Below are 22,449 nucleotides of genomic sequence, written 5' to 3'. Positions count from 1 at the left end.
TTATCAAGTACTTTCTTTGGGCCAGGCGCCATGAAAAAAATTTTTCATATGTTATCTCCTGGAACTCTCACACAATCCTAAGGTAGCTATTACTATGATCATCCCCATCTTACAGGGGTGAAGACTGAGGCCCAAGAGGCTGTTACTTGCCCAAGATCACACAGTTGTAAGTGGTGGAGCAGGCGGTCTGACTCTAGATCATGCTCTCCATACTGCACCGTACTACCACCAGTTGTGTGGCATCCATCAGGGGTGTGTATGGGAGAGGGGCTGGGGCTGCCAAAACTTGAGTGTAAGCCCCATGAGCATGGGGGCCTTGTCTGTGTTGGCTCACCATTGCATTCCAGTGCCTGGCACTCAACACACACTTAGCGAATGCAGTAGTTCATAGATGGGTGTGCTGATTCTGCCTGGGTTGGGGGCAGAGGTTACCCTGCACAGGCATGCGGGAGCCGGAGTCAGCTGGGACCTTCTCTCTTGTGTCTTTTCTCAAAATTCCACTTTCTGCTGTTTCCTGCAACTTCAGGCTTGGCTATAGTCATGTTCTCCGGTTCTGCAGCTCTGCTTCCCTTCCTTCTCTTCTCAGAGGAGACAGGACTTGTTCCAGATTGGGGGAGATGTAGAGGAAATCAACACAGACCCCACAGTGGCATTTTCTTTCTTAAAAGAGGTTGGATTTCAGAAACTGCCAAAACTCACTCCAAATACATCCTCTGCCACTTATTCATCCCCCTCATCTGTCACCTGGAGAGATTAGTAGCATCTACCTCAGAGTTGTGAGGAAAAAATAGTTGGTGTAAAGTATCTGGCTCAGGAAACACTTAGTAATGGAAGAGGGTCCCCAAAACCAGCCACCTGGCAAACCCATCCTGCCAGGCTGCAGCCCAGAAAAAACAGAGCAGCTCATGTATTTTAGACTTCAAAGAACTTGGATAATTTTCACTTTTCTGCACCAAACCCTGAAAATGAAGTGCCTTCCAAGCTGCCTGAATTTTCTGTGTTGCCTCATTAATTCAGTTTAGAATAAAAGAGATACCTTTGAATGATAACCACAGTTTTTTAGTTAAATGGTATCTATTTTCTTAATAGATACTGTTGGCATGTGGCCTACATTTCAGATAGTATAAAGGGATAAACAATGTAAAGCAAGTCTCCCTCCCACCCCTTACCCAGCCAGCCTTTCTCCCCAGGGGCATCCACGGGTAGGAGTTTCTTAAGTGTCCTTCCAGAGATACGGTAGGGGCGCTTTCCCTTCTTAACAATATTTATTTTTTTTTAAGATTTTATTTATTTATTTGACAGAGAGAGTGAGCAGAAGTGTGTGTGTAGGGGGGAAGCAGCAGGCAGAGGGAGAGGGAGAAGCAGACTCCCCGCTGAGCGGGGAGCCCCATGCGGGGCTCGATGCGGGGCTTGATCCCTGGACCCTGGGATCACAACCTGAGCTGAAGGCAGATGCTTAAGGACTGAGCCACCCAGCCGCCCCTCTTAACAATGTATCTTAACATCACTCTAAAACATAACACACGAACCTGCCTCAGTTTTTATAAAAGTTGCCCAGCATTGCATTGGTGGAGTCATTTGGCTCAAGATGGCCATTCCAGACACTGTGTTTCTGACATTTCAGAGCAAAGTTGTTGGGGCAGATCGGCGAGTATTTTATGGTCCTGGAAGCTATGGCAGCCAAGAAAGAGTTGAGTCCACACTTCCTCCCCACTGCTGTGTTGAGCTTTTATTCCCCCCACCCCCCCGTCTTGTGAACTGGTGCCAAATGACTTTTGCTAAAACTGAGGTGCTTTCGCAGCCTTGGGAAGAAAAGGCAAGAGAGAGGCCCAAGTAGGATTACAGCCACAAATCTCCATCAGACTCATGGGAATCATATCCACTCATGTAAGAAGATTGGGAAGGTAGGACAAAGGGAGTGAAAATGACCAGAAGCTAAAATGCTGTGGAACGACAGCTGTTGTTTCCATTTAGGGAGACTTGCCAAGTGCCAGAGCACTTGCTCACGTTATCCCAGCTACCCTGCAATGTCACATTATTGCCTTTCACAGATGAAAAAAAGAAAGGAGTTTAGAGAGGGTAAATTCTTTGTCTAAGGTGGCGAGAAGCCTCAGAACCCATGGGATGGATGACAAGGCCGGAAGTTGCTCTTTGAGGCAACCCTGAGCATCCTCTCCAAACAGGAAATTGAGAAGTAGGCATGTTTTTGAGTCCCCGGAGGCCAAGCCTCAGACAGGGATCCTCGTGGAAGTAATTGACTGGGGGCAGCTCTCAGGGGAAACCTGCAAGGGAGGAGGAAAGCAGGATGGGCAGGGGAAGGAGCTAAGCAAAGATGTGGGTTCAGCTGAAGCCCAGCCTCAGGCTGATCCCACAAGGAGCCCTGGAACATAAATGACACCAGCAAGCTTCCAGCCTTGGAGGCAAGGGGGCCAAGCCTTCATCATACCTGCCTCCCCCCACCCCCAGTCATTGACTGCCAGCTGTAGGGTTGCCAGATTTAGCAAATACAGTTGCCCAGTTCAATTTGAGTTTCAGATAAACAGTGAATAGGATATCCTCATGCTAAGAAAGTGTTCATTGTCTGAAATTAAATTTAGCTGGGCATCCTGTGTTTTGTCTGGTAACCCCAGGAGGTGAGAGGAAGAGAATGGGGCACCACCTCTCAGGCATCTCCTGTCGTCGGAGCGTGGTTCTCTGGGAGAAGGGCAGGTGTGTTTCCTCAGCAGCCAGTCCTCACAGCAGGTGTGTGTGGGGGGGGAGCAGTCAGTAACAGGGATCTGGGAAGGGGACATTCGCTAGCAGCACGTGCTGCAGCAAGGACTCTGACTGACTCACCAGTCAATGGTAAAAAAGACCAGAAGCTCCTGCCCAAAATGATCCAGGGGAGTAGCACATTGGCCTGGTCCCTGCCTCAGCCCCTGCCCGGCCCCATCCCTGGCTGCCTTCTGAGGATGTTTTTGCTTCTTCCCAGTCAGTCCCTGCTTGTGTTGGGGGCTGGAGTGGGAGCCAGGCTATTTAACTTTGTTTCATCCAGCATTTCTGAAATGTATTTAAATGATGGCGGAAGCTTTCCTTACAAGTGACCTTAGAAACTTCTCCCCTAAAAAAAGGCTCTAGGACCCTAGGAAGGGAGAATTTGAGGAAGGGATAACCACCCTGTAATTAAGCAGCCTGTTTCTGGAGGGGCCCAAGAAGTTTTCTCAAAATTCAGAGATCCTTTCTGAGGGATTCAGCAGGTTCCTACAAAGAAGTCCACCCTCACTGTACCCCCCCTTCCTCTGGAGGCCTCTGCATCTCCACTATGGGAACCTGGGGGATCTGTGGGTTCTGAACTATAAGAGGCCCAAGACATAGAGGTAAGTGGAAAGAACAAGCAAGGGGTGAGGGGTGGGCAACAGTAATGCCCAGCATGACCCCATTTATGTAAAACACACACAAACACACACACACCAATAAACCAGCCGTAGGGGCCTCTCTGTTGATGCATATGTATGTATAAGCATAATTTTTAAACATTCATTTTGTTTTATTTATTTTAAAGTGACAGGGCATTATTTGTATAATTTAATAATTGTCAAGTAAAAAATTGTGAAATAAAAATCAAGACTTGCTCCTAATAGTCACAAGAGGGAGCCATGGACCACACCCATTTGTATGCCTCTCTTCCCACTTGGAAGAACCAACTCTTCCTCAAGGTGCCCCCTCCTGCCCCCCAACTCTTCCCCCAACGCCCAACCCCGAGGCAGGAGAGAGGAAACAGGGAGTGGAGGCCTGCTATCCCTTATCCGCAATTCTGAAATCCAAGAAAAACATGGAAACCAAATCTTTCTTCGTGTGGCACCCAACGCTTAATCTGAACAGAGATGAAGATTTTTATAGATTTTGTCCCATTTACTGTGGATATTCATACATTGCACAGCAGAAATGTCAATGCATTTGATCATATAAGGCAGCCCCAGCCCCCACTGGGGATGTTACATAATCTGTGGTGTACACCCCCTAATACCTTTCTAAAATGGGAAACTTTCTGAATTTGGAATCACATCTGGCTCTTGGAGGTTTGGTAAGGGATTGTAGACCTATACTCATGTCAATAGTTGCCTCTTTCTTGCCCCTAAGAATCCTTCCTTCTCTTCCCATCCCCTGCTGGAGCTTGGACACCCCCTAGGTGTGCCCTAAGGTTCCTGGTCATTGCCTGGAGGATAGAGAGACCAAAGATCCAGCAAGCCATGAAGGAAAGGTTCCTCTAGGAGCCAAGGGAGAAGGGCCTTCCTGTTGCTAAAAGGAGCCATCTGATATCCTGTCCCCGACTAGGCTAGTGATGGTCATGCAAGACTTCATCCCATCACAGGCAACCACAGGCCCGCTTATTGGTGACCTCCACTCCAGAGCCCCAGGGTAGCTGGTCCCGACTTCAGCAGGTAATGTGAGCACATCTCCACTGCCCCATCTGTGACCACTTCCACCCCCTCTCTACTTTTTTGCCTCCTTTCAGGGATGGAGGGGTTGTACGAACATCATCCAACTATGGCAGGGGGAGAGAGAAGCGGCTGGTGAGAAAGCCCAGTCTGTATGGTTCAAGGAGTCGTGTCGAAGACATACAAAATGAAGGATCAGAAGAGCCAGGCTCCCACCTGTCAGGGGAGTGTGTGTCTCTGTTTGCCTGTGTGCATGGGTAAAAGAGACAGACAGATGGATAGGAGACAGATAAAGTGATGAAACAGATGGGGTGAGGGAGGAGTAGAGGAGAGACAGAGACAGACTAAGAGTTAAAACAAAAACAAAAGCAAAAAAAAATCCCAAACCTGGCCAAAGAGTATTTCAGCAAACATTTTTGGAACAGACCCAGTGAATTGCCACTTTTAATAAAAGACTTCTCAATCTAAGACAGGAAGTCCCCAAAGCAGAAGGCTGGTACATGCAGATGTTAAAATTTGCATCCATCATTTTAGAACAATGTTTATTTCATGAACCAACTAATGATTGTCCTGAGATCGATATATCCAGGGCTTGGGAAGTAAATGAGGGAGCTAAAGTCAGCATTTATATTTAATTAAAACCTAAAAATTTTTCTGAAGGCAGTGGGAAAGCCCTGGCTGGTATAAAGTCCGGGGAGTTGACCCCCTTCAAAGGGAGCCTGAACTTGATCCCAGGCAGAGCCTCGGGCCACTTCTGGAATGGCAGCCAGGAGCAGAGCCAAATCAACTGACTGCTTTCCAAGCCTGACCCCAAGGGGCAAGAAGCAGAGACCTCCCCTCCAGAAAACTCCTTTGGGCAAGGAACACTGATGATCTGGGGCCCCGTTGGCTCACCTGAGTATGGTAGAGAGATGAGGGTTATCAACAAGGTGAATGAGCCCTTCCAGGGAGGGCATGACACAAGTCCTGGTTACTAAAGAGACTGAAAGATGAGCAGGCTGTCCCTTGAGGCCCCTGAGATGCTGGAATGTAGGTAAGCTTGTTTCCTACTTAGCAGGAGGCTGGGCACTGGGATAGCCTTAACTATTTGCTGAGTGAACAACTGGGTCACCGTCTTCAGCAGGGACCTGGGGCGTGTGACCTCAGTGATGGTGGCCGGAGCTGCCCCACACTGGCCTGGTGCAGGTGAGTCAACAGGGCCCCAGGCTCCACTGGAAGTTGGGCCAGAGAGCTCCTGCCTGAACCGGTGAAAACATTGTTTTTGCAAAGTCACCTTCAATCATAAGCTGTCTCTTTTTTTTTTTTTAAAGACTTTATTTATTTTGACAGAAGGAGAGAGAGAGAGACGAGAGAGGGAACACAAGCAGGGGGAGTGGGAGAGGGAGAGGCAGGCCCCCCGCCAAGCAGGGAGCCCAATGCAGGGCTCGATCCCAGGACCCTGGGATCATGACCTGAGCTAAAGGCAGACGCTTAACCAACTGAGCCACCCAGGCACCCCTCTATCTTTTTTTATTTTTAATCTTTTTTAAAAGATTTTTTATTTTTTTATTTTCAAGTCATCTCTACACCCAACGTGGGGTTCGAACCTACACCCCTGAGATCAAGAGTTGCATGCTCCACCCACTGAGCCAGCCAGGCGCCTCTCTCTACTTGTTATTTGTGTGACCTTGGGCAAGATAGTTCACTTCTCCCTGCCTCAGTTGTCTGGCTGTAAAATGGGCACAGCTTAAAAAAATAAAAATAAAACGGGCACAGGTTGTATGTACCTTTTAGGGGTGTGTGAGAACTTGTTACGATGATGCACGAAACATACTTGGAAGAGCATCAGCTGGCCTGACCCACCTTATAATCTCCCAGTACCTTCTGGGAACTTCCTTTGGAAAAAACAACAAGGAAGGTTCCCTGGGATGGGGAATACTCATGGGGCCTCAAACGGAAGGCAGACTTAAACGCACGGGCAGCACCATCAAACTCTTGTGTTCCTTGCCTCAGTCACTCCTGGTGCTGCGTCTGCGCTGGACAAGAAGCCCAGACTGATGGCAAATTGAGAGCTAACCAGGGCCTGGGCCTCAGCTCCCTCAGTGCCTGCCCAGCAGGGTCCATCCTCAGCAGCCCTGACGGCCCCATTCCAGGAAGTGGGGTAGTGAGTCTGCTTGTGATTCTCGGGGCTTTCCACTGTCACTTCAGAAACTTCTGGCAGGGGTATAGCTCAGTGGTAGAGCATCTGACTGCAGAAACTTCTGGCAGTCTTTCAGGCAAGGCTGTGCTGAATGACCCTTTTCTTCTCTCCAAGACTGCCGTTAAAGGCGCCACCACATGGTCCAGTGGGCCTTGTTTTGGGGGGCAGCCAGCTGGCGGTCACCAGCAAGCTCTTCGTAATCACAAAGGCAAAACGTGGGGTGCCAAAGGGGAGCTGTGCGTGTCTGCTTTCAAGTCTTCCTAACACGGTGGGGCCAGAAGTGCAGGCCCAAGGGAGAACCACAACAACCCAGTTTTTAGGTCTGTCCGAAGGACTCTTTCATATGCTCTGCTCATGACTTCCCGTTGATGCGTTCGCGTGACAGCAGAGGAGGCGGGGTCTGCATCCTGCCACTGCAGACCCTGCCCACTGTCCTCCTGGTGGGACGGGCAGCCCACACCGCGGCCTGGATGGGCCCAGTGTGGGTGCAATGCAGCAGCGACTGTGGATGTGATCCTCAGCTGCCGTTCACCCAGGGCGTAACAATTCCTGCACCTAGTACGCTTTCCAATTTGCAGGACTTACCCCAGGCTGGAGGCGTCTTCAGCTACCCTGGGCACCGTCCCTCATCACCCAAACCCACCCAGACTGACCCCTGTCCCCAGGACCGCATTAAACTCAGAATTCCTAATGAACATGAAAGACTGGAACAAGCAGTGTGTTTAGTATCTACTCTTTTTTCCATGCCATTGATTTTTGCTCTCACCTGTATTATTTCCTTCTATTTTTTTCTAGGTTTCTGATTTATGATTTTTTAAAAATTTTTTATTTTTAAGGGGCACCTGGGTGGCTCAGTTGGTTAAGCATCTGCCTTTAGCTCAGGTCATGATCCTGGGGTCCTGGGATTGAGCCCCACATCGGTCTCCCTGCTCACAGGAAGTGGGGAGTCTGCTTCTCCCTCTCCCCCTCCCCCTGCTTGTGTGCTCTTTCTCTAATAAATAGACTCTTTAAAAAAGATTTTATTTTTAAGTAATCTTTACACCCAACGTGGGGCTCAAATTCACAACCCCGAGATCAAGAGTTGCACACTCCACCGACTGAGCCAGCCAGCCACCCCTCCTCTTTGCTAATATGTGTACCGAGGGCTCTAACATTCCCTCTGAACACTGGGTTAGCTGCAGCCCGCCTGTCCGAGACATCACATTTTCATATCTTCTTGTTTTTAAGATCTGTGTTCTGTCCTTCTCTGATAAATTAAAATATAAAGTTTAAACTATAACTATAGTTTTTAATTTAAACTATAAAATTTATCTCATTTTATTTCCAGAACTACTTGGCTGCAGATTCTGTAAAAAGACTTGGTGGATTCAAGCTCTGAGGATTTTTTTTTTTTTTTTTTAAGTAGGCTCCATGCCCAGCATGAAGCCCAGCACACGGCTCAAATTCACGACCCTGAGATCAAGACCTGAGCTGAGATCAAGAGTCGGATGCTTAACCGAGTCACCCAGGTGCCCTGAAGCTCTGGGAATTTTAAGGGCTCCTCAGTACAACAGACAAGGGTCAAAAGGAACAGTCTGATGACCTGCCTTTTGTTTCTGATATACAATTTCAGCTGAATAAAAATGACAAACATGATTTTCTTAAAACTAATAACTCATCCAAATAAGGTCTTCCAGTGCCTTAGAAGAAGCCTTACGTGAAAAAACGCTTCTTAAAGTTAACAGGAAATCTGCCAACGTTGTACTTAAATAGGAGCTTAGGAACAGAAACCATCTGCATGTTGCTGATCTAGATTTATTAAATTTATTTCATGACATTGTGGTCACTTTTACAGCTGTTTAGACTTATTTTCAATCACATGACTGTTCACAGAATTCACAGAATTCATTAACAAACTAGTATTTTACACCCAAGGGTCTTCAGTAGCGCAGCAAGATAGAAAAGATGCCTACGAGGTGCCTGTGTGTGGAATCCAGGTCTGATTACAGAACATTATTGCTTCATTAGTCCTATTTTAAAAAATAATCGCTGATTCCCAGGAAACCCACCCTGTTCTTCGTATGGCGACCATTGCGGGTTCCCTCATGACAGGGCTGACGTGCAGGGGCCCATCAGCGCCCCGACCCGTGCTCTCCACTGCTCCGGCAGCTAGGGGGCCGCAGATGTGGGACCGCACCCCTCCTCGCGGGCTAATATCGTTTATAGTTTGCATCTTGCTCCCTGGTCTTGCAGCTGACAGACTTGCATTCATAGGGGCCTCTACATAAAACTTAAACTAGACATAAACAAGAAGGGCTCAGCAGATGGAGACTAATGCTCCTAAAACAGCCACTGACCATGCAGGGGAGAACATCGAAGCAGCAGAAAAACCTCGAGTCTCAGTCTGTGAAGGATGTTTTAAAGAAAATGGCCTCGGTGATTACGGTCCCAAGGCAGCTGCTTTGCAACACGACTTGAAGACTTCTGGGTAGATCTCTGGCTAGGTTTTCTTAATTTTGTCTCATGTGAGTTTCTATATTGTGAAAAATATCTTGGAGATTTCCTTGTGGCCCCCAAAGCACTGTGGATCTGTCGGGACCGGGGACAGGGGACTGGCCTCCTCAGGGACGCCGGCACTCCGACCACGTCTGGGGCAGGATCCCTGAGAAATGGTGGCCGTGTCTGATTCTGGAGATGGGGGTGGATGCTGTGTGTGAGTGCAGGCTGCAGGTGGGGTCTCAGTCCAGCTTCTTGGTGTTGCCTGTGCTGTGCACAGCAGCTAAGAAGTCGACGATGAGCTTGGCCGTCTTCCTGGGCCTCTCCATCACCACTGAGTGCCCACAGTTTTCCAGAAGTTCCACCTGGCAGTTGGCGATTGACTTGGCCAACATGTCAGCGCCAGACACGTCGAGCACCTGCAGGACAAGAGAGGATGCTAGGTAGAAAAGCCTCAGATGCCCGTGTGTGTTCAGGGGACCAGACGCCGGACCAGGCCTGGCAGAGGTGATTTTTAGGACCAAGTTACTTCAGTGTCGGGGCACGTGGCTCGCTGACAGGAGTGACTGCATGCCTTATTCTGCAATTTGGTGCCCAAACTTGTGTGGTTGCCAGCATTACTGAAGTGGAAACACACAGTCCCTGCCCAGGAGGAAGTTTTTCGGTCTGGTAGGGAAGCCAAACTGGTCAGCAGATGAGGGCTCTGAGAGTGGGGAGCATCCTGGGAGCTGAGAGTGCACAGGGGAGGAGGATTCGTGAAGAGGGGGGCAGGTCACGGCAAGGGCAGGGGATGGCAGTTAACCTGATGCTGAGACAGTACACAGGGAGCGAGGATGGCGTGGTGGAGAGATGGGGGGTCACGCCTCCAATTGAGGGCAGTGGGGAGCCACGGGGCTGTGTTAGGGACGGACACGATCAGGCTGGACTAGAGAAGGCCAGCTCTGGGAAGGGCACACATGGAAGACACAGGAGGTGAAGGCTAATTATCCCAAGCTGGGGGAGGTGGGAGTGTCTCTTTGAGGGTCTTCTGGGGGTCCCCAGAGCTGTGTGACCACGGGCCCTGGAGTTTGTGAATAATGAAGAATGCTCTTCCGATAAGAAAGGCACCACTCTCGAGGGCTGACCCTTTCCGAACAACGCACTTAATCTGTCACCTGGGTTACCTTGCTATTTACACCCATCCAAGGTTTCCTCCCCAACACCGTCCTATAGCGTCAGATTTGCATCTGTTCCCCGTTTGTCATCGCTTTTACCTTCAACTCATCCTGCACAAGAGGACCCCTCCTCTCATCCTCAATGCAAAAGCAAGACCCCCAACAAACTCATGTGCTGTCTGTGTTTGAGTTCCATTCTGGTCAACCCAGAGCATTAAAACCAAGATTTTCCACCTGGGAAGTTGGGGGTCGAGGGCAGCATGCCTCAGCCAAGGCACGGAGCACGGAGCATAGCAAAGCACCTCCCGGGGCCACAAATAGGAGCAGCTGATGGGGAGCTTGGTGAGAGGGGCACCCCGTGAAGGAATCAGACACCTCTGCCTGCCCCGCACTCACAGGGAAGGCTGCTGCGGCAACTGGGCAGAAATAAAGCCCAGCTTCTGTAGAAAAATCCCCGGAGGAAATGCAGGTGGAGTCAACAGGTCACAGCATGAACACTGAATGTCTATCCTGCAGAGAGGTCAGAACCCATAGCTCAAGAATACCCACATGAGCCTCTAGCTCTGACACTGTTACACTGGTCAAATCCAGCATTCCCCATGGTCACTCAGACATATGGGAAATAGCCAAATGGACCCTCATGAGGTACGCACGTCTATGGGAACCAAATCAGCTATTTCTTGGGCAGGACATTCATGTAGATGGTCAAACGATTTTCCTCCATCCCATTTCGGGCCAGGGCCAAGACTAGGGTGACGGAAGTGAGGCACTTGCCTTGGGCACAAAACTTAAGCAGCCTCCAAAAAACTCACGAATTAAGATGAAGATTTTAATGCAGTATTTAAAAAAATAGACATTAATGCAAAAAGATCCACCATGAACAAAAAATATAAAAATTATAAAGACAGAATCCAACCCTGCACTCACATGATCGACCTCACACTAGTTCAAGCTCTGCCAGGCGTTATAATGGCAGGCAGACTAGAAGTTGCTGGAGCTCAGGAATCCTGTCTGTCTCGGTGCCTGCTGTATCCCCAGGGCTTAACACGGCGTCAGGCACATACCAGGTGCTCAATATAAATCTGTTAGCTGACTTAAATGTATAGGCCATAAGTTGGTTTGTCCCTTTGCTAGTGTATTTACTTTCTTGCTTGCTTGCTCACTCACTCATACTCTGGGTCTCCTGCATCCTAGGCACTGTGGGGGCAGGATGAAGGGACCTTGTATATCTGCACAAGGCCCCCCCATTCTGGTGGACTAAACACAGAGGGGAAATACTTGAACTGATGTGCAGAAATCTCAGGAAAGGCTGCCAAGTTCAGTTGTGCGGGCTGTACACTGCCCAAATTCAGTGGGCATGATTCATGTAGACAACAATGTGCACTGCTATCCTGCAGCTGTACAGCACAGTGGCTGACCTACAGGGGTCCAAAGAAGAGGGAGGCTGAATTCAGCCTGGAAGGCATGGGGTTGGTGACATCAAATGCTGACAACAGAGCAGAAAAAGAGCCAGATGTTTGGGAAGCAAAAGGCCATAAAATAAAGGGCCCCCAAAGCCTTTGCTATTTGGATTCTGCACTGGAGATGGTCCATAGAACACAGAGAATATCTGATCATATTTATAGTAGGCCCATGGAATGTTAGGCTCTTTTTTCAGAAGAAAATGGACTTCAGAGCCCTGGAAAAATTCTGGATCATAGGCAGAGGCCAACTTTCCGAGGCAAAGGACACGAGTAATAAATAATAAATAACTTATTTTCTTCTCACTGGAGAAAGATCACCCTCATGTGTGTTACTTCACGTGAATCTCACATCACCCCAGTAGTAGAAGAAACACCCAGGATTTGGAGCAGCTGAGTGGCTTGCTCAGGGTCATGGCCTGATATAGGGCAAAGGCAGGGCTGGAATCCAGACTTTCAGAGTCCAAGCCCAGAGATCTTGCTTCTGCATTGTCTCTGCAGGGCAGGGTGATGGGTCCTTGCCTCTCCTTGCTGGTCCCTGAGAGCCCCAAATCACCTTTGGGATTTTTAGACTAGAGAAAGGCCTTCATTGTTCTAACTTGATTTCTGATCAAATAACCCCCTGCTGGCCCTACTCCATGTCCGCTTCTCCACTCAGGTGCACACAAAGCTCCTTTTAGTCCCTTGGCTGCTGCAGAGGGGAGCAAAGAGCCCTCCCTCCTCTCCATGCCCACATCCCTGCACTGTACATCCTCAGCTGTACCTGGTCAGTTGGGGAGAGTCGTACACTGACGCGATCATCCGCCCCCACCCCACGCGCACTGGGGGCGCAGTCCTGCCTGCTTCTCCACACGGGTCATCCTGGGCCTTATAAAGGCTCCATTTCTCATTGCCTCTTCTTGCTTTTTTATTTTATTTTATTTTATTTTTATTTTTACTTATTTGAGAGAGAGAGAGAGACAGAGAGCATGAGCAGGGGGGAGGAGGCAGAGGGAGAGGCAGAGGCAGGCTCCCCGCTGAGCAAGGAGCCCAATATGGGACTCGATCTCAGGACCCAGGGATCAGGACCTGAGCCGAAGGCAGACACCTAACGACTGAGCCACCCAGGCGCCCCTCTTCTTGCTTTAAACTTCAGAAGAACTTTGGGGTGCCTTCGGCTCAGGTCATGATCCCAGGGTCTTGGGATCGAGTCCCACATTGGGCTCCCTGCTCAGCAGGGAGTCTGCTTCTCCCTCTCACTCTGTGCTCTCCTTCTCTCTCTCAAATAAATAAAGTCTTTAAAAAAGAAGAAGAAGAAGAACTTTGAGAGTAAGATATGACTTCTAAAGAACAACTGCAGGCAGGAAAGGAGCTTCTGGGGTACAAATCAGACTCTCTTTGGAGGGTCTGTTATTGCTGTGTCCCCCCTCTAAAATTCATATTTTGAAGTTCTAACCTCCAATACCTTAAAAGGTGACTTTATTTGGAAGTAGGGTAGCTGCAAGTGTAATTAGTTTAGATGAGGTCATACTGGTGCAGGGTGGGCCCCACACCCAATAGGACTGCCACCCTTACAAAAATTTAAACACAGAAAAAAAAAAATTCAAACACGGAGACACACGGGTACGGGGAGAACGCTGTGTGAGGATGAAGGCAGACGGCAGCGTGACACATCTATTAGCCAAGGAACACAAAGATTGTCAGTAAACCGCCAGAAGCTGGGGAAGAGGCATGGTACAGATTCTCCGACAGCCCCCAGGAGGAACTAAATTGCGGACAACTCGGTCTTGGACTTCTAACCTCTAGAACTTTAAGATGACCAATTTCTGTTGTGTAGGCCACCCAGTTTGTGGTACTTTGCTATGACCGCCCCAGCAAACTAATACAGAGCCACCTAATAAAACCTATTAAAATTTTATTATTTAAAAAAATTTTTTTTTCTAAGTGAGCTCTATACCCAACGTGGGGCTTGAACTCATGACCCTGAGATCAAGAGTTGCATACTCTACCAACCGAGCCAGCCAGGTGTCCCCAAAACCTATTACAGTTTTAAAATGCACCTGCTCTTTGACCCAGTGAGTCCACAATGAAGAATTTACTCTTCAGGTACGCTCTCACACTCCCCAAACACACATCTATGCTGGTGTTCACTGAGGTATTGTTTAATGGCAAAAAACTGGAAATGACCTAAATGACCATCAGTAGGACACTAATGAAATACACTGTGGCGGAGCCACATAATGGACTACTACGCGGCTATTATAGAGGATAATGTAAACTCTGGAGCAAGAATCATTCACAGATGGGTCAATCGAGGGGGGAATGTTTGGTAAGGAGCAGGATCTTTCAAAGTGTCTCCCACAGACTGCTTATCAGTCACAAAGGGAGACATAATACCTCTACAATGAAGAGTGAGGCAACACCCTGAGCAGGCAATCAACATGAACCTCATCAGGGAGGGGCAGAAGGACACCGTGTGTCCCAGGATGTGCTATCTTATCACTTATGAGCTATTCTGGTGGTGGTCTATAATCTGAGTTTAATCATGAGGACACAGCAGACAAAGTCAAATTCGCAACATTTCATAAAATGACTGACCTGTACTCTTCAAGTATCTCAACATCATGAATGACAAAGCAGACTGGGGTCTCAGTCCACAGTAAAGGAGACTACAGGGCCGTGACATGTAATATGGGACCCCGGGTTAGATCCTGCTTCCGGGAGGCAGGAACATTCTATGTAGCTCCTTACCGAAATAACCGAGGAATTTTAATTTATTTTATTATTTTATTTTTTTAAAGTAGTCTCCATGCCCAGTGTGGAGTCCAACGTGGGGTTTAAACTCACAGCCTTGAGGTTAAGACCTGAGCTGAGATCAAGAGTCAGACACTCAACCGATTGAGCCACCCAGGTCCCCCGCCCATGAATTTGGAATATGGGCGTCAGATTAGACAAAAACATTGCACCAGCGTTAAACTTCCTGAATATGACAACGCACTGTGGTTAAGTGAGAGAGTATTCTTGCTATCAGTAAATAAACCCTGAAGTATTGGGGGTAAAAGGGCATAATGTAAGCAACCTACTTCAATAGTCCAGAAAATGGATAGATATATGAGAATGTTTTAAAAAGCCAATGCAGCGGGGCGCCTGGGTGGCTCAGAGGGTTAAGCGTCTGCCTTCGGCTCCGGTCATGATCCCTGGGTCCTGGGATCAAGCCCCACATCAGGCTCCCTGCTCAGCAGGGAGCCTGCTTCTCCCTCTCCCTCTATTGTTCCCCCTGCTTGTGCTCTCGCTCTCTCTGTCATATAAATAAAGAAAATCTTAAAAAAATAAATAAATAAAAGCCAATGCAGCAAATGTTAAAAAATTGGTAGTAAATAAAACACAGTACATGTATACCATGGAAAGACACCTATAAAAGGAACAAAGTATTGACATGAAGGAACCTCAAGAACATTATGCATGAGTGAAGAGAGCCAGATACCAAAGAGTACCTATTATATGATACCATTTATGTGAAAATTCAGGAAAAGGTAAAACTGTAGAAATGGAAAACAGATCTGTGGTTGTGTGGGGCTGGGACTAACTGCAAATGGGCAGGAGGGAACTTTGGGGAGTGACAGAAATGTTCTACAACTGGGTTGTGATGGGGCACCCAAGTAGGTGAATTTGATGGTAGGCAGATGATACCTCAATAAAGCAGTTAAAATGAATGAATTTAGGGAAAGTGTATATAAGAGTACTCTGTACTCATCTTATTATTTCGAAATTATTTCAAAATAAAATATTAAGAATGGGAAAAGATATTTGCAAATGACATATCTGATAAAGGGTTGGTATCCAAAATATACAAAGAACTGATGCAAGTCAACATCCAAAATTGGGGCCCCTGACTGGCTCAGTTGGCTAAATGTCAGACTCCTAGCTCAGCTCAGGTCTTGATCTCAGGGTTGTGAGTTTGAGGCCTGCACTGGGCTCCACACTGGGCATGGAGCCTACTTAAAAAAAAAAAAAAATCCAATTAAAAAATGGGCAGAAGACATGAACAGACATTCTCCAAAGAAGACATACAGACACATGAAAAGATGCTCAACATCACTTATCATCAGGGAAATGCAAACCAAAACCACAATGAGATATCACCTCACACCTGTCGGAATGACTAAAATAGAAAACACAAGGAATGACAAGTGTTGGTGAGGATGTGGAGAAAGGGGAACCCTCTTACACTGTGGGTGGGAATTCAAACTGGTGCAACCACTGTGGAAAACAGTCTGGAGATTCCTTGAACAGTTAAAAATAGAACTACACTATGATCTAGTAATGGCACTACTGGATATTTACCCAGAGAATGCAAAAATACTAATTCCAAGGAATACATGCACCCATATGTTTATAGCAGCATTATCTACAACAGTCAAATTATGGAAACAGCCCAAGTGTCCATTGACTGATGAATGGATAAAGAAGATGTGGCAGATATATACAGTATTACTCAGTCATTAAGAAGAATGAAATCTTGCCATTGGCAATGACGTGGATGGAGCTAGAGAGTATCACGCTAAGTGAAATAAGTCAGTCGGAAAAAGACAAACACCATAGGATTTCACTCATACGGAATTTAAGAAACAAAACAAATGAACAAAGGAAAAAAGACAAGCCAAAAAAACAGACCCTAAACTATAGAGAACAAACTGATGGTTACCAGAGGGAAGGGGGGGATGGGTTAAACAGGTGATGGGGATCAAGGAGCGCACGTGTCCTGATGAGCACCGGGTGATGTATGGAAGTGTTGAATCACTGCATTGTTCACCTGAAACTCATGTAACACCGTAGGTTAACTTACTGGAATTAAAATTTAAAAAAATCTTGGGGCACCTGGGTGGCTCAGTCAGTTTAGCGTCCAACTCTTGATTTCGGTTCACATCATGATCTCAGGGTCGTGAGATCGAGCCCCGCATCAGGCTCTGTGCTGGGTGTGGAGCCTGCTTAAGATTCTCTCTCCCTCTCCCTCTGCCCCTCCTTCTCTTTCTCTAATTAAAAAAAAGAGAGAGAAAGTAAAAATTTTTAAAAATCTTTTAAAAAAGCAGGATTTAACCACTGGTCATGTCATTTTTGTGTATGACTATAAAAGCTTACCCAAACATATTGATAAAAGTCAGTAAAATAAAAAATATACATATAAAATAGATGGAGTAAATAAATCTACATGGGCTGGTATGAAATGATTTCCAAGATACAGACATTCCTACATATATGAAGTACTGTGAACAGTGTCGTTACGCACGTTTGAAAAACTTACAGATGTGACTACCTCTGCAGATACACGTACGCTCAGAAGGGCAGTAAGCAGACAACGGCCCACTGCCTGTCTGTGGGAATGAAGGTTCCCTGGCACTCTGCCTAGCCACTTTCTGCGTACTACTGTCTGCTGCTGCTTTGCACAACAGCAGAGCTCGGGAACTGCGACAGAAGTAGTAGGACTCACAAAGTTGGAGAAATATCTGCTATCCGGCCCTTCACAGAAAACATGTCAATCCCTGCCTTAGGAAATGGAAGAAACATATGCAAGACAGTGAGAGCTACCCTGGGATGGAAAAAAGATCAAATTTTTGTTACAACCCTTTTTGTACTCTTTAAAGTTGTTTTTTTTTTTTTTTTTTTACGATTTTGTTTATTTAGAGAGCGGGAGAGACAGAGAAAGCGGGGGGAGGGGTGGAGGGAGAGGGAGAGGCAGGCTTCCTACTGAGCAGGGAGCCCAACGTGGGGCTCGAGCCCAGGACCCTGGGATCATGACCTGAGCTGAAGGTAGACGTTTAATGACTGAGCCACCCAGGCGCCCTTAGGATTTTTACTTATTTATTTGAGAGAGAGAGAGAGAGAGCAAGCATGAGGGGGAGAGGGAGAAGCAGGCTCCCCACTGAGCAGGGAGCCTGACATGGGGCTGGATCCCAGGACCCCGGGATCATGACCTGAGCCAAAGGCAGACGCTTAACCGACTGAGCCACCCAGGCACCCCGATTTTCTTTCATTTTAAAAGATCAACATCTTTGCTCTCAACTCAAGAGAATGATGCCCCCCATAAGTATCAGCACTTGACCCAGGTGTGTTCTACCTCCTCCTGGTATCAGAAACCAGCCAGTGAGGCTCACTTGATAAATGACCTCTTGCTTTTCCTCAGAGGCCGGTGACACTGGCAAAGGGTACCCAGGGATGAGCTACATACCTGGTCTTGTTTCCCCCAAATGATCTGCGTTGGGACCTTGATCTTGTCCATGTTCTGATGGAGGGAGTATCTTGACTTCTCACTGACGATTTCCAAAAACACTTTTCAGAAAAGGAAAACAAAGTGAGTGCGTGCCGGGCTGTGCCTGTGGGCACCAGAACTCTACAGAGTTCAGGGACAGTCATGGACTCAGGGCCGCCACTTTCTGTCTTTAGGGGCCCCAGAAAACGATCAAAATCTCAGAAATGTAAAATATAAAAGCCAACCACCCTTAGAGCTTCACTCGTCACAAGCACCAAGCCTAACCACGGCTACTTACGCTTTCTGTAGAAGTTGTTATGAGGAATACGGACGTCAACAAGGCCTTGCAGGATCTACGGAGAAGTGAGCCACGGTTAGAAGGCAAGAGACGGGTTGTTTCCTCAGGCCCCCCCGTGGCTCCGGGACAACGAAGGAAATAAAGTCTGGCAATGTATGGCAGTGTCAAGGTTTTAGGGCCCAGGGCTCCAAATTCCCACCACGGAGCATGCATTGTAATTGGGAATTAGGGTCATCTGACGCTTTTTCCTTTGTAATTAGGAAGGAACCCGAGTAATGCTGGGAAGCCAAAGCATGTAAAAACACCTGACATGGTTCACAGCCACTTTATCTTGAGATATTCTCTGCTTAGCCTAAGATACAATCAAGGCTAGAAATAATATCAAGGAATTGTTTAGTAATATCCAAATGCAGAATAAGGTCTACTAAAAAAAAAAATCAAACTAGTGGGGATGATGGGCCTCTTGAACAATAAAGAGATGAACTATTTAAAAAATTCTGGGATGGGTTCCATAGTTCTTTGTTTATTATTCAGTGTTATCTTTGCTTTCCTTGTGGAGGGCTGGTGAAGGCTGCAGCCAATGTGGGTACCCCAGATCTACTGGACCTGGGATCCTGACCCAGAGACTGGCTGTGGGAAGAAGGAACACAGCCCTCCTCTTCCTCCTGCCATGGGAATCCCTGAAGTAGGGTACAGCATTCACATTAGCACTGGCACGCCTCTCATCTCCCTAGGAGTGGTTTGCGCCCCTCAGATGCACTCTGAGGAGTCCTGTGTACTGACTGAAGGGGGAAAATGTAGCCAGAACTGCTCTGAACCAACCCTCTGGAGCATGACTAGAATCTGACCATTCTGGAAGTGAAAGCCTAGAGGTGACACCAATGGCAAGTTGTCCAACACACTGTGCTCGGCATCAGCCCTTTTGTTTCCTCTACTATGATCTTGCACGTGCACATCTATCCATCTTGCATCCTCGACCTCTGCTCTCCCACCCAGCCACCCATCTTGCTTGCATCTCTGACTCGTGTGCATAAATCTGTGCATCCACCTACCCTGTACCTACCCATCCATCCATCCATCCTCCATCCCTCCTTCATGCAGACATCCATCCACACTACATCTCTGAATCATACATGCATGTCTACTGATGTATCCCTCTATCCTGCATCCACCAATCCATCCATCTTCCATCCCTGCATTCTCCAGGCAGCCTCATCCAACCAAGTATTCAGCCATTCATCTCTCCTGCATCCCTAACCTACGCATGTACATGCAACAATTCATGTGCCCATCTACTCTGCACCTACTCACACATCCATTCTCCATCTCTGCATTATCCTCCCTCCCTCTGACCCACCCAATCTATACTGAGGACCTACTTCACGCAAGCACCGTGTTAGTAAAGGCTGCGGATAGAGCAGGCAGTTAAGACAAAATCCTTGGTCTTACTGAGGTTAGAGTGGAAGATGCAGACAAGTTAACAGACAAACATAACATGACACAGAGTGCTCGGGTGCTCCTTGCCTCCTAGGAGGGAAGACTTCTAGAGTTGCCACTTACTCTCTCCCCGTGTTCTCATATCCCTGACAACTCAAAGCATGGAATTTCCTAAAGCACTGTTTGGCCACTCTCTTCTGGGCAGAGAGCATGGCTGGGAGGGGATCAGTGCAACCTCACAACTAAAGAGAGGATTTCAGGGATAGAATGTACCACAGAATCAGATTCTGGGAGCTTCTATACCCCTTAACTGAGTCATGTTCACACCTCTGAAAACAGCCCATTCCCTCAATTTCTAGGAGGACCCACCCCGCGAGGCAGGGTCCAGTTCCTACACTAGGAAGAGATTAGTGGCAGTTATGAGACTTAGCCATGCATTCTCCTCTCTTGGTTTCCACAGTGCCTCCCTAGATTCACGGCTTCATTCAGACCGTGACCAGTAACATCGTCCTGGCGGACGGCTCTAACTGCACAGCTCCGGGCCAGATGTCCCTCAGCTCCACCTGCATATGCAACCGGCTGCTTGACGTCTGCACCTGGAGGCCTCACAGAACCTGAACATGTCTCAAATGGAGCCCTTCGCTGGTCCCCAAGACCTCTTCTCCCTCTCTCCTTCCCTCACTCAGAAACTGCTGCCTTTGTCCAACTTAAGTACCAGAAGCCGCCTGTGAGTCCTCACTGTCCCCCATCCTCCACTGCCAATTTGCCAATAAATCCTGCCCATCCTTCCTCCCAAAGCAGCTCGGATCTCTAGTCTCCACTGCCACTGCCCTCGTCTACACCACTGTCACTGCCAGGCCACAGGAGCACCCCCCTGGTTCTCTGCTTCTGTTTGTGCCCCCCACCCGGTCCTCTTAGGGGAAATGCAGGCTCCTTCTCATAACCTGTAGAGTCCTATGTGATCTAGCCCCGTGGTTCTCCAAGTGGCTCCTGGGAGCTCGTGAGGTCAAACGATTTCCCCCGTAATGCTAAATGTTACTTGCCTGCTTCACCTCCATGCTCTCAGAAGCATTCTGTGTCTCAAAGCCTGCTTGTGGAGGGGCAGCGTCATCACGCTGACAGCTAATGGAATGAGTGCCTGTATGTTCTTGTGTTTTACCTTTCTGAGTTTTACTTTCTGATATGGTAAATATCAATAGGCAGAACCTCCACAAACAAAAGCTCTTTAGGGTTCTTAGCAATTTTTAAGCATGTAAAGCAGTCCTGAAATTTAAAAAGAAAGAAAGAAAGAAGAGAAAAGAAAAGAAGCAAGTCTCTGCTGCAGCCCTTGCCTCCCTCCCCCGCTTTCTCTCTAGATAAGATGCCAGGCCTGGGCCCCAGCCTCCTTCCAGTGTCTTGAACTTATCTATGTTTTCCCCACCTCTGCCCACATTATTTCCTCAGAGAGGCTTATCAAAGACTCCCCCGCCTCCCTCCTGTCAATCACTATACCATCTTCATTTCTGCCATAGGACTTATCACCATGCGTACATATTTACTTGTTAACTGTCTGCTTCCCGAAACTGGCCTGTGTCTGCCCAGGTACCCTGTCTTCTTTCTTCACCACTGTGTCTAAACACCATGCCTGACCCGTCACAGACCCAGGACAGACAGCCGTTGAATGACTACATAGAGGAGCACAAGAGGGAAGGGGTGCGTGAGGAGGCTGGCTGAACCTGTGGCAGAGGGCAGGCATATTGCTGCTGAAAGCACAATACCTGCTGGGGCACCTTGAAGCGGACATAGGAGCAGAGCTGGAGCATTTCACTCATCTCTTCTGGGGTGGATGGGATCAAGGGGATCTTCTCCATGGTGGCCGAGTTCTGCAGTTCTTTGAGCCGCTGTACAAATTGATTATCAGTTGAGTACTGCAAGCCTGTGGGATTCAAACCAGAACAGCTTGGCAATGTACCTACCTTCTTACCAAGTCTCATTTTATATAGGAAACTTCCAATATCAGCCCAGAGGCTAGGATATTTCAGGTGTTTTTCACCAGATTTCTTTTTCATTGGTACTATCATCCGGGCTCAAAGTCAAAACCCCACTCTGAGAAACAGAAAAAGACTCCTTCAGGATGGTTTAGGGACTGGTTACTCAAACTGTGGTCCATGGACCAGCAGCATTGGAAGCCCATAGGAAATGCAGAATCTCAGTCCCTCTCCTAAGTCTCTTCACTCTGAATCTGCACTGAACAAGCTGCCGGGGAGGCATGTGTATGAAAGAGTTTAAGAAGCATCAGTCTAGAAGACAACTTGCCTGAGCCCCTTCATATCCGTTATCATTGAGAGGAGAGCTGATAAAATACATGATGGGAAGAGAACATAGGACTGGAGTGACTGACGCCTCCTTCCCTTGGCCTGGAGCCACTTAGTAGTCTCTTTTTTGGGGTCAATACATAACCACAGGGAGAGAGAGAGTAGCTGCCCTCCACACAGCCCCTCTTCCTCCAGGAGAGCATTAGGTGCTCACTGATACCAGACGCCTTTGAGACTGACCATCATTTCCTATCTCCCTGGAGCAAGACATGAGAGAATTCATTCACATGAGCTGATGTGCACGGGAGAGTAGAAGTAATTTTCACTTCCAACACGGAGCAAAGGTCTAGGTGTTTAACTTAGCTGACGAGCTACGTTTCAGAAGAAAGGCAGTGACATCATACTGTGCTGCAGAAACCCACACTTTATAGATTTCCTATATTCAGCAGTTCCTTTAAAGCTAGCACAAGCATCGTGTGGCTTTTGTGATGTCATGGGACAGGTTACA

General features: G+C 47.8%; 1 protein-coding gene across 6 annotated transcripts in view; it reads right to left on the bottom strand.

Annotated features, from left to right (window-relative positions):
- Positions 1-8,375: 8,375 nt before the first annotated feature.
- Positions 8,376-22,449, bottom strand: part of ABHD6 (abhydrolase domain containing 6, acylglycerol lipase) — a 75,593-nt gene continuing 61,519 nt past the window's right edge. For all 6 annotated transcript variants that reach the window (XM_073901430.1, XM_025885475.2, XM_073901431.1 and 3 more), the window contains 4 exons: positions 21,405-21,562; positions 18,211-18,265; positions 17,892-17,992; positions 8,376-9,491 (listed from right to left, as the gene is read on the bottom strand). In XM_073901430.1, the coding sequence (XP_073757531.1) occupies positions 9,315-9,491; positions 17,892-17,992; positions 18,211-18,265; positions 21,405-21,562 (491 nt within the window). In that variant the 3' untranslated portion in view covers positions 8,376-9,314. The remainder of the gene's footprint in view (positions 9,492-17,891; positions 17,993-18,210; positions 18,266-21,404; positions 21,563-22,449) is intronic.

The sequence above is a fragment of the Callorhinus ursinus genome, unplaced genomic scaffold (genome assembly GCF_003265705.2).
Source record: "Callorhinus ursinus isolate GAN/ISIS: 27379988/994484 unplaced genomic scaffold, GSC_fseal_2.0 scaffold15, whole genome shotgun sequence".
NCBI lineage: Eukaryota > Metazoa > Chordata > Mammalia > Carnivora > Otariidae > Callorhinus > Callorhinus ursinus.
Note: the sequence above shows the minus strand (reverse complement) of the source record. Positions and strands in the feature narration are given on the sequence as shown.